The sequence below is a fragment of the Rhinolophus ferrumequinum genome, chromosome 7 (assembly GCF_004115265.2).
Source record: "Rhinolophus ferrumequinum isolate MPI-CBG mRhiFer1 chromosome 7, mRhiFer1_v1.p, whole genome shotgun sequence".
Taxonomy (NCBI): Eukaryota; Metazoa; Chordata; class Mammalia; order Chiroptera; family Rhinolophidae; genus Rhinolophus; species Rhinolophus ferrumequinum.
This window is the reverse complement of record NC_046290.1, coordinates 54484468-54496590: the sequence shown is the minus strand read 5'-3', so window position 1 is coordinate 54496590 and position 12123 is coordinate 54484468. Positions and strand designations below refer to the sequence as shown.

The 12123-nt window shown below is 32.6% G+C and overlaps 1 protein-coding gene across 1 annotated transcript in view; it reads left to right on the top strand.

Moving 5' to 3' along the window:
• The window catches only part of EDIL3 (EGF like repeats and discoidin domains 3), a 381023-nt gene that overhangs the window by 349176 nt on the left and 19724 nt on the right, over positions 1-12123 (top strand). The window contains exon 10 of the mRNA XM_033111163.1: positions 8903-9058. Coding sequence (XP_032967054.1) covers positions 8903-9058 — 156 coding nt within the window. The remainder of the gene's footprint in view (positions 1-8902; positions 9059-12123) is intronic.

Genomic DNA, 12123 nt, shown 5'->3' with positions numbered 1-12123 from the left:
CTCAATGGATGATTTGCAAATCGTAGGAATGGCAAAGTTTTCTATTAATATAAAATGCATAGTTCCTCCAGCAAGCATGGTGCATAAAATTATGTTTTCCATTCTGTCCACTTTCCTACCTTTCAAGGGTCTCTTAATATTTAAGATATGAAATGTGATTTGCCACAAAGGCAGTGTACTTTGTGGATGTTTTAGTCTCAGAATTCTCATAATTTTCATTTATTTGTCACAGAAAAAAAAAGATTTATGTAAATGTACATATTGACACATGTATTTGCATATAGATTCTTTGTGGTTTTAAATGTCAGTCTCTATGTAATGATTATGCAAAATACGAATGACTTTGATAAAATTATATTAAGCAAAGTAGCTCTCTTTGAAGATATATATTCAAAGAGCTTTACAAGTGAAGAGTCAACCAAATTCTGGATTTTGAAGTACATGCAATTTTGATCGCCAGTTCAATGAATCTTGAGCTTTATAAAAGATACTGACACAATTTTCACCTAGGCTCTCCTCTCACTGTGCTATCAAAAATCGCTAAATAATAAACTATTTCAAATCCTTCTTAAAAGCTATGCTATTCTTTTCTAAATTACATGCAAATCATTTACCAGTAATATCCTTTGTTTTCTACTTCATTTGGGCTTTGGCACTGCTGTGATTAAAGTATCTGAATAATATTTAATGGATATCATTATGCTCTAATCAAAGACGTACTATCTCCATTAACCAATTAATAATGACCTATCAATTTCAGAGTGATTCAATGAACCAGTGCTCTGAATTTTTATTCATGGAATATGTCAAAGTTCTCAGCCAAATCAAAATCAGGCTTGAAAGATAAACAAAGGAGTTATGTTAATTCTACTCTCCCAGGGTGATCTTATTTTTGATGAATTCAGCAGAAAGTCACTTTCAATAACTTAACAAGAATAGTATGATTCCTTTCAAATAATTTTCTAAGTTTTATATTTTTCTTCAACCATGTTTTCTTCTTCCTCACATAGAATTTGGAAAAATTGGGTAAGGGCTTACCTGTCAACTTTAGTTACTTATAACTATAACTGAGAATATGTTTTCAAAACAATGCAAAAAAAATGAAATTTGTATAGAATATTACAAAGATCTGCTCATTAAAAAAAAAAAAAAAGAACAGAAAGTCGCATTATTGTCCCTATATATATCATGGGATAAGTGAGTCACCACAAGGTCAATAGATTCAGTCTTCTTAATAGTATTTTATTAACTCTGAATGTATTTATAATTTTGGTTGTATTGTTTTTTAAACTTCTTTGGTATTTAATGAGGAAATCTTTGTAGATGGACTTTCATTTAGAACTATTTTTACACAGGGACTTTTAATGAAGCCTAGTTGCTTTTCTCTAACGTTTCCCTGAAAACTGCATTTGGAAGGTTCCTCTGGAACTGAGAAAGAAAATTTGATTTTAAGTGTTTCTATGTTGAGCTTATGAGGATATCATATCCTTTTACTATATTCAACTTCTGAGTCATGACTGCTGCAGCCTTTGATTCCCTTCCCATCATCCATGACTTATACATTCAAATACATGCCAGCTGACGACTTTCCAGGCTCTCTGGGCAGAGTCCCCTGTAACTACAGTGTGGTGATTCCAGCATCTGATGCAGAACAGATGCCAAGACCAAGAGCCTGCTCTGCGGACGAGAGTAGTCACTTTACTGCAACCAGAAACTGCATGCAGTAGCCAGTGCTCTACCTCCCAATGTCCCGTCACACCCATTTGCCCCATAATACAAACCTGGCAAAATGGAATCTGATACTTTTGGGCTATATCTTCGCTCATTGATACATTCAATATGTATTTATTGAAACACCTTGTATATGTCAGGTGCATGATGTACAACAGAGACCAAGTTTGCCTGCCCTGTGATTTTATATTTGACAAGAGAATGCTTTGGATTTTGTATTATTAAGAAAATAAGTTATCCTTCCAGAGGAAAAACAGCAAGAGTAGGAGAGGCTCATTCTTCAGACCAGCCAAGCTGTCCTGCTTAAATGTCCGCCGGGCATTAGTAAACAAGGCTGGAGGCAGTGTTGATATCAAGGTCAGGATGAAAATTCTCACAACTGCCTAATAGATGGTGAGGGGCGAATGGGGAACCCTTATGACCAGTGTGCTGGCAAACACCAGGACCGTTCTCTCTCTGTTCAAGTAAAGAAAAATAAAACAAGGTGATATGAAACTTACGTTTAAATATGCAGAATAACAAAAGGATAGACATTATTCTAAAGGCAAGAAGAAAAACTTGAAAGTAGAAAATTGTCTACAGAAACAACCGATAACTAGAATGTATATTGAAGTAGTTTCTTAATGAGTACTAGGATGAGATGAGTACTGAGATGATGAGGGAGTTATCTTAAAGAATAATGTATTTCAAGGAAATGTAAAAATTTAGCAGTAGAAATTACGTTATCAAAAATAAAATCCATAATGTTAAGGACAAAATGGCAAAACTCTGACAATGCAAAAGAAAAATCATAAAAAATGAAAATAATGAGTGAGAAATAATATGAATAGGAAAAATCAGAACGCAAGATCCATTCTTTGGAGAATTGACCTTCCAGAGAGAGACACCAAAAGAAGCAGAAGCAATGTATTAAAATATACGACAAGACAACCTTTTGAGCATAACTGTGTCTCCCAGAAATGAGTCTACAGCTTGAATGGGAACACTTGATTCTATCCAAAATGAATAAGAGACTCTCACCAATATATATTCTGATATATGTTTATGATGACAATGGTGATTAGCAGTAATAATTTGAAGAATAAAGAACAAATATTGTATTTAGTTGGTGCAAAAGTAATTGAGGTTTAAAAGGTTAAAAATAATTGCAAAAAAACACAATTACTTTTCCACCTACCTAATAACTATCAGCCATGTAGGGGGGGAAAATATTTTATTCAACAAAAGGTTTTGAGAAAATTACTTTCTTTAAAAAAAGTAAGGTTCTTTAAAAAAAGAACCTTATGTCACATGTTCTAAATACATAAAGCCAAGATGGTTTAGATGTGGAAGGGAGGGAGGGAAGGAGGTAGAGGGGGAAGAAAGAAGGAAGGAAAGAAGGAAGGAAGGAAGGAAACTTAAAAATAAAACCCAGAGGAAATTATAGGAGAATATGTAAATCACTTTTAACTGATCTAATTAAGTAGAAGTTCTTTTTAGGCATACAAAAAAGTGTAATCACAAAGGGAATGATAAATATATTTGAGTATAGGAAAATTAAAAACTTGCATTGTCAAATATAAAACTATTTGATGGCAAATTAGGAAAAAATGAAACACATATAACAGAAGCCAATATTAATATTAATGTTATACAAATAGTTCTTAAAATTCTACGAGAAAATCTCTAATCCAATAGGTAATAGAAAAAGGACATTAAAGAGACTATATGTACATATTATTAGTAAGACTGAAAAATCAGAAGCATGTAAATTTAAATATCACCATTTATTCACATTCAATGTAAAAATGCCATTTTTCAAATTGTCAAAAATGTAAAATTTTATAAAACATAGATTTGGAGAGTATGTAGAGAAAAATTATCATATACTGAAGATGGAAGTGTATAATCTTTCTGGAGACAAATGAAACAATGTGTATCACATTTCCATTGGTAGGTCCTTCATGCCTATAAGGAAGCTTATAGGTTTCCTTTGCTCAGTGTTGCACCATTGAGCAAAGATAGGTATACATGGAAGTTCATTCTAGGTTTTTACTGATGAAAAGAATGGGAAACAAATTTAAAGAATATCAGTGGGGTACCGGATAAGTAATTTTCTTATTTACTTATGTATCCATGATCCTGAATGTTACACAGCCATAAATATTATTATTTATATGTAAAAATATTTCACAGTAAGTTACAAAATGTAAATTATAAAACCTCATGTATACCGTGAGTTTATTTTTATGACAATATACGGGAATAGCAAATGTCTGAAATGTGAATATCAAAAGATCAACAAGAATTAACTTTGGATAATAGAATTATAAGTTATTTTATCTAGATTTCTTATGTCTTTGGACCATCAGAAATTTTCACAATGAGTGTTTATTACTTTTATGTTTGTAAAATAAATCTATTTTTTTCATATTCTTTGACCAAATAACCTTAATTTTATCCTACGTAGATGTGATAGGTGGCCAAGGGGAAGGACGAGGATATCATGAGAGTATTACTTTTAACATAGAAATTGAGGGTAAAGGCAAAAGTAAATGTTTCACAGTAAATAAATGATTGTGGTAAATCCTTAAAATAGCTTGTTAGGACAAAAAATCATTTATTGTGAAATGATAACTAGTGAAATATTTTTTTTAAAAAGAAGAAACTAATTTACCTGCAAATGTGGACTAACAGTGTAACCAACATCTAATAACTAACAATCTTGTTCAGATGCCAAGTACAATTAATTATGTGTCTTAAATGTACCTAAGATTATATACAAATGTTTCATGTAATGTTGAGGTAAAAATGATTTATTAAAACCAAAATGTCCAAATATTTTGCCCATCATTCAATTTTTAAATGCTAAGTATGTTATTAGCTTCAAAGTTACTTCTGTTTAATATTTTAATTTTAATTACAAATCTCTATGAAGTTTTCAAAAACGTAATCCAAAATAACTAATACAACAAAAAAGCAAAAGCTAGAGTATTTTAGACGCAGCTGAGTGGCATCTTTCTGTGATAAATCCCTTTGGTCTCTTTGTTTACTTTCCTGGCACACTTATTTATCTGCATCACGTTTCATTTTCCTCACCCCTTAAAGAACATGTCCATGAAAATCAGCTGACTTCCATACTCTTTTCTATCTCCTTCCAGGGAGCCATCTGTCAGGGTGTTATGCGTATATCTAAAATATACTTTATCTTGACCTTTCTCCGCAAGTGCTCTTAGTTATTCTACACTGTTTTTTCAAGTTAGACACTAAAAATATATATATTTCACTAAGACATTACAGGATGTGTTACAACAAAAAAGTTATATTCCTGTATAACCCTTCTGCAATGTTAAGCCTCTCTATATATGTATCCCTCTTTTTACACTCTTAAAGGGGAAAAATCACTATAATTTGGAATTGAATTTTCTCTTCTAGTATTATTTTAGAACCATTTCCCTATTGTAATATGATCTTAACATTCAAACGCACAACATTCCACACAATTAATTATATTCTTTTTAGTTAACCGTTTCACCCATAAACAGGAATTTCAATTGCCTCAAATTTTCTCTATTTAAGTAAAGATGAAATGACTGTCTTTCTATATATCAAAATATACTACAATCCAGAGGTTGCTTCTAGGACAATCTGGCCACCCCATTTTCCTATTTCTATATTTATGCTTCTGAGACCAACATTAGATTCTTCCCCCAGATTTATTTACTGTTTGTTTTCAAAGTCTTGTATAGCCCTGACTATATTCTTTATATCGTTTTACACACTTAAATATTATTTCATTTAGTCCTCATAAATCCTATGAAAACTACTATCCTCATTTTTCAGATGAAGAAGTTGAGTTGTAAAGAGATAAAGAACTTTGACCAAGGGCAGATAGCTAGCAAGGGCAGAGCCAGACTGGGAACCCAGACCATCCAGCTCCACTAGAATATGCTGCCTCTCGCAATCACATTCCTGCAGGTCAGAGAGGAATTTTAACTAGTTGCCTTCCCCAGTAAAAGCAGGTTGGTACCACCGTGACACTGTGTTTCCTTGACCAATAATGTTATCTTATGTATAGACACAAGAGAAAGGCAGTTAGCATTTCTGCTATGATATATTGTGACATCTTTAGCTATGGGTTGATTCTTGTTCATAGAATATACTTAGAAAGTAGGTCTAGCTCAATCCAGTAAAACCTTTATTGAGGGATTGTTACATGCAAGGCACATTTGATACAGATCTAGATACGAAGTGAAGTGCACTAAGCCAAAAATCTACCCATGCACCAGCTCAGTGCCCTAAATAACCTACTCTACTTGAGCCAAACCTTGGGAGGTGAGGGTCTAAGACAGCAGAAGGCTTCTTGTCCAACATGTTTACAGTACAGCTTTAACTCAGAAAATCTACAAGGGTGCAGTGTGGTCCTGGGCTAGGGGTAGGCATAGGTGCAGAGGAATGGACTTTCCTGGGATCATCCTGCGTGCTGCACACGGAGGGGGACATGTCCGTGAGTGTCTCTCGGAGTGAGATCAGTGCCTGTCCTATTGTAGCAACCTCATGTGAAGTGTGGGATGCTAATTATTTTTACTGAAACAAGGTTTGCAAGGCCTGGGACTCTAAGTTTCATGTAGCATATTTTAGGACAAAATCCAGCTTGAAACAGATTGCTGACTATTTAAGTCAAGAAGTTGATTTAACTGGAAAAAAATAAAACATTTCTAGATCAAAAGGAAGAAAAAAGAAAAAAAAAAAAAAAACAACTGGAGAAAGGGGAGCAGTTAGAGTGGGAGAAAAACATATCTGTTAGAAAGAGCCAAGACACACAACTTAAGGAGAAAACATCTCCACCCTGCAGGAAACCCAGCTGACTCTAAGAAATACACTGAAAAATAGATGCTGTAAGACTCCTCATTGCGTCATCTCAGCTAGGACTTATAGAAGTTCACGGGGTGAAGAACCTAGCCCTGGAGGTGTTCGTATTCTTGGTGACACTTTGAGTTCCTATGTGTTTACAGCCTTGATGGAAAACAGTGAGTCAGAGTACTGTAAAACTGTTGTTTTTATTTTGTTGTTTTTTGTGTGTGATTTTTTTTTTCCTATTAATTGAGTGTCAGCAACATCAAGAGCACTTTGAAGACCGGTGTCTATGCTAGATGTCTCTGCACAATTAGATTTGGATTTCGGACAGCAAAAGCAATCTATATTTTTAAGCCCAGACTGCTGAAGAACAGAGTGGAGATTCATGTTAAAAGACAGGGCTGCTAGCACGCCTCGTCTTGTAAAGCCAGGATCATTTTTGTCTCGGCATTAGAGTTGCTGTTAAGTTTGAAGAGTGTGGCAAGAAAACTTTGAGATTTTTCAAAATTTTCTGAAATAGTCACAGAGAATGAGGTGGGGGAGGGGAAATTATTGACTAAGAATCTACGTATATGTATGGTGGGACTTTGACTCAGAAAGATATGGATTTGAATCTGGGATCCCTCCTTTACTCACTGTTTATCTTTGGATCATGCATCAAGTTATGTTAGGCATCTATTCCCCTCATCTCTAAAGTGAAGAGAAAATTGTGTAGGGTAGTTGAAAGGATTCAGTAAGGACAGACATGAAAGCACTTAGCACAGTGTGAAGCAGGAACAGTTTCCTTCCCAAGATATTATAATTTGCCATTCTGCATGGCTGCTGGACACCGGAGATGTTTCAGAAGATACAACACGTGTCTGGAAAATAGCAAAAACAAAAGTACAGTATTTTATAGTTTTGTCAAACTCCAAAATGTTTTAATGAAGCACTAACAGCAGTTTTCTGTCTTAATCCGTTGTCCAATTTGAGCCTAATGTCGTCGATGAAAGAATATTTCAAAAAGTGAGCAAAGAGCCCATGTGAGTTTTTAAAGAAATATTCCTAGGCTGTGAAACATTGGCAACTTTTTTCATATCTTTATGGATTAGCATCTATGTCACTAGAGATACTCTATGTGGTGTATTCTCATAGCTCCCTGCTCATTCCTGGCCTGTATCTGACCTATGACGGTCTGTTTGTGACCATGTACATGTCACAGGATGGAGAACCTGAAATAGAAACACAAGGACATAGTGATTGAAAGCCACCAAGGTCACACGTAGGATCTTGACAGTTAAAGATGATAAGATCAAGGATGTAGCAGGGCACTTAGTCGTAGGAAGTAGGAGGAAGTAGGTGGCTATTGTAAGAGGAGAAAGGAAGCCATAGATCAAGGAAAACCAATGAAACAAAAAGTAAAGTTCTTATAAGAATTGTCCACATGGAAAACAAAGTATTCTATATATTTTTTTAAATGAGCATCATTAGACATAAGAACAGACACATGAATTAGAGAACGAAGAGGGAGAATACTAAAATAGTAACTGTTATATATTCTTCTTTGATAAAAAAAAATCCCTATCTTTTGTATTTCAATTATATTTTGATGAATTTAATGCTTACTAAATCACCATAGGTCTTACGCCCTTTAACTATATAATTTGCAGGAATGGACACATCATGAACACAGATCCCATGGATCACAAGTCATGGACGCATATTTTAATACTTCAGTTTTGAAGAATATTTGACTTCCTCTTCAACCGTTTTAGGATTGTAGTTTTCTAAAAGATAATTTTTATTAGATAATGATTACTATTACTCTGTTATATGTTGCTGAACTGATTAAAATTCATGAAAACAAGCTTGACTTTTTATTTAATATTTAATTATGAAACATCTAACATCATTTTTGTTTTTGATGTAGACACAGCTATAACTTTATTCTTATTGAATTGACCAGTAATGTCAGCAAATTGAATTATAATACAAGCTCTGGGAAATAATGATGAGTCTCAAGAAGGTCAGCCTTACCAGTGCTGTACTATCTCAGTTACACAAAACTGCACAGCTAGGTGAATCTCATTAATATAAAATTGTCTGATAGACCGAAATGACCATCATTTTATTTTAAAATGGTCGAAATGGCTGTTCAAGTGTTACACTAAGTTCACCCAGTGGCAAAATAAAATTACAAGCGAATAATCGACTCAGTCATTAGTTTCAAAATACAAATAATCAATGAGTTTTTGGCTTTAGAATACAGAATTCTTAATCTCCTGAGTTCAAGAGACTTGCAAATTCATAATGGACTCTATTGTGGCATTTAAAGTATGTCTTTTCCTTTTTTTAGGTAGATCTTCTGGTCCCTACCAAAGTGACTGGCATCATTACACAAGGCGCTAAAGATTTTGGTCACGTACAGTTCGTAGGCTCCTACAAACTAGCTTATAGCAATGATGGAGAACACTGGACTGTATACCAGGACGAAAAACAAAGAAAAGATAAGGTAAGTCATCCAGGTGGTTTATAACATGCAGAGATAAAGGATTACATTGGATCCAAGTTTGATTCAATGAACTATTTATACATTTATATTGAAAATAACAGGTACATGCGTTGAAAAATTTGTTAAGTAAAAAACTTTAAAGAGCATCATTCTATAGGAGTTTTTAGTCAAAGAATGTAATGGTACAACCTATGGAAAAACAAATTGCTTTATTATAACATTTTCCATATTATCCATTACCTAAGATCCAACTAAATAAGATTGAGCTTGTTTTATATACCTAATGGAAACTTGGATAATTTATGATAAAGTACATACAAATAGTTATTGTTTCAGCACTTGATACTATTATTGTTATTATTAAAATGCATTACTGGTATTAGAAAAAATGTTCTTTGGGGAAAAATAATTCAAAGTTTAACTAAAAGATTTTTAAACTTTTTGTACCTCCTTGATTATTTTGACAATTAGGAAATTTAGAAATAGACAAGTTTTGACTTTCAGTTTGTCAAAATTTAAATATAGGATGTTTCTCTGCTTTTCCTTGATTGTGTTGTAATTTAGAGATTTGTTTGATTTTTTTGACCTATATAATCAGTTTTAATATTATAATAATAGATATATATCAATTCACCATATAGTTCTACTCCATGAAATTACTAATTGTTTTTCTAAAAGTTTCTACCACTTCAAACATCTTTTCTCAGTATCTACTGGTCTGAATTTCAGTGGGACCCTGGATAATGGAAGTGCCCAGGGATAATATCAATAATTAATTGGATCAAATGTTAAAATATGGCCTTAGCTGGACTAAAAAAATTGAAATTAATTCATTGCTTAGAGTCTTTTTTCAAAGAATCCTAGCTTTCTGTAGACCTCAATAGAAACTAAATTTCTTTGTTCAAGGATTTGCATAAAAATATAACACTTTCATACACATTAAATATTTCTGAGTTAATGATTTTTTTCCATTTTATGTAGCCCTTTTATTCCCTTACTGTTATTGTATTATTGACCAAAAGAGAGTTGGGAATATATTTTTTTCTTCAAGTGTTCAAGGCAAAATTTATAAACTGTCCTAGAAATTCTAAGCCTGCAGTGGCTATTTCAATGAGTCAACACAGTCTGAATTCAGTTCACACAAAATTTGTTTTAGAGGAGACATGGTCATAGGGTTAAATTATAAAAGCTACAATTACTTACTTTTTAACATCTTACAGCACATCCATTTGGCATCTCAATATATTCATTTAACATCTCAGAACATACACACGTTTTACATTTTACTATCTCAGAAATTGGTGTATCTTACAATGTCACAATTTAATTGGGAGCACTTATTATTTTCTAGAAGAACATAACATAATGCCATGTTTTATAATCAATGGCATCTTAGACTTAATGAATATTGAGTATTTTGTAAAATTGTCTTCAAACTTATTTTTGAGCTGTAGACAATTATCTGCCATCATTTATTGCAAATAACTATTTCAGTTTCTGTCTTTCACCTTTTACAGTAAGCATTCTGTTGCATAGAGAATGTAAATATGTTCTGTAAGATGAAGATTTTTAAACTTCATAAATTATACATCTCTTGAAGTTAATTTTAAAACAGATAAGTATTTTCATCCTTTATCCATGTGTAATATCCATGGAAAAGCACATTTATAATAACGAAATCCTTATTTAGGTTGATTTAGAGAAGAGGTATAAAGAAAAATATGGTTAAACCATTGTACTGGTGAAATACTCCTTTGTCTCAGTTTACATTAAGCATGTGATTTAATGATTATATGTGAATAATTTGAAAAATTTCCCTGAATTAATAGGATGGAAATTTGCATGTTAATGCATTTTATTCCATTATCTTAGTCTGAAATGTATGTAAAAGTTTTGTGCCAAGTTGGCCAAGTTACTTGATAGTGTTGTTCAGGTTTTCTGTATCTTTACTGATTTTCAATCTGCTTGTACTATCAATTATGAAGAGAACAATGTAGAAATCTCAACTATTCTGAGGATTTCTCTACTTCTCTTGCTGTTATATCAGTGTTTGTTTGATGTATTTTGAAGCTCTGTCAAAAGATGCATGCACAATTAGGGTTGTAATGTCCTCTTGATCAAATAACTCCTTTATCATTAGAAAAAGACTTTATCTCTGGTAATATGTTTTGCTCTGAAATCTACTTTCCCTGTATTAATAGTGGCTCTCGAGCTTTCTTTTAGTACTACGTTGATGTATATACTTTTCCATCCTTTCACTTTATATTTGAAATGCATTTCTTCTATGCAGCATATAATTGGGTTTCCTTTTTTCCAATCCAACTATCTCTACTTTTTAACTGGAGTATTTATATTTGATGTGAGTATTGATGTAATTAGGGTTTAAATCTATCATCTGGCTCTTTATTTTCTATTTGTCATATCTATTCTTCCATTTTTTTCTATATTTTTGCCTTCTTTTGGATTAATTGAATTTTAAATGATTCCATTTTGTTTCTTTCGTTGATTTATTTGCTATAACTTTTTGTTGTTATTTTAAAGATTGCTTTGGAGTTGTAGCATACATTTTGAACTTATCAAGTCTACCTTCAAATTAATGTGGAGCCCGGAAGCTTACCTTCATCAGCACAAGCAAAACAGGTTATAGCTATAAATCCATGTGCTAGGAGCCACATTTATCATAGCACATGATTGTGATTTTGACATTCCCAAAATAAGTCTTATTGTAAAGAAACAAATATGCTCCCACTAGGCTAGTTGGAAAATTATGAGTATAACTTGACACATTCAGTGGAAAGGATATAAGCCAGAAATTTCATGTTACACTATAAATCAGAGTGTCATCTATCTATCCAATGTAAAAATTTCTGAGAAATTAAACCATTTTAATATTATAAACATGACAATTTGGCTAAACTCAGCGAATATAAGTGGTAGTTTTAAAATCAAATTTAGCCAGTTTTTTTAATATAATATGATATTTTTATAATATACTTTTTACAATATAATCTGGTATAATGAAGAAAAGCCTTAGATAAGTTTGCTATATATTACTGAAATAACTA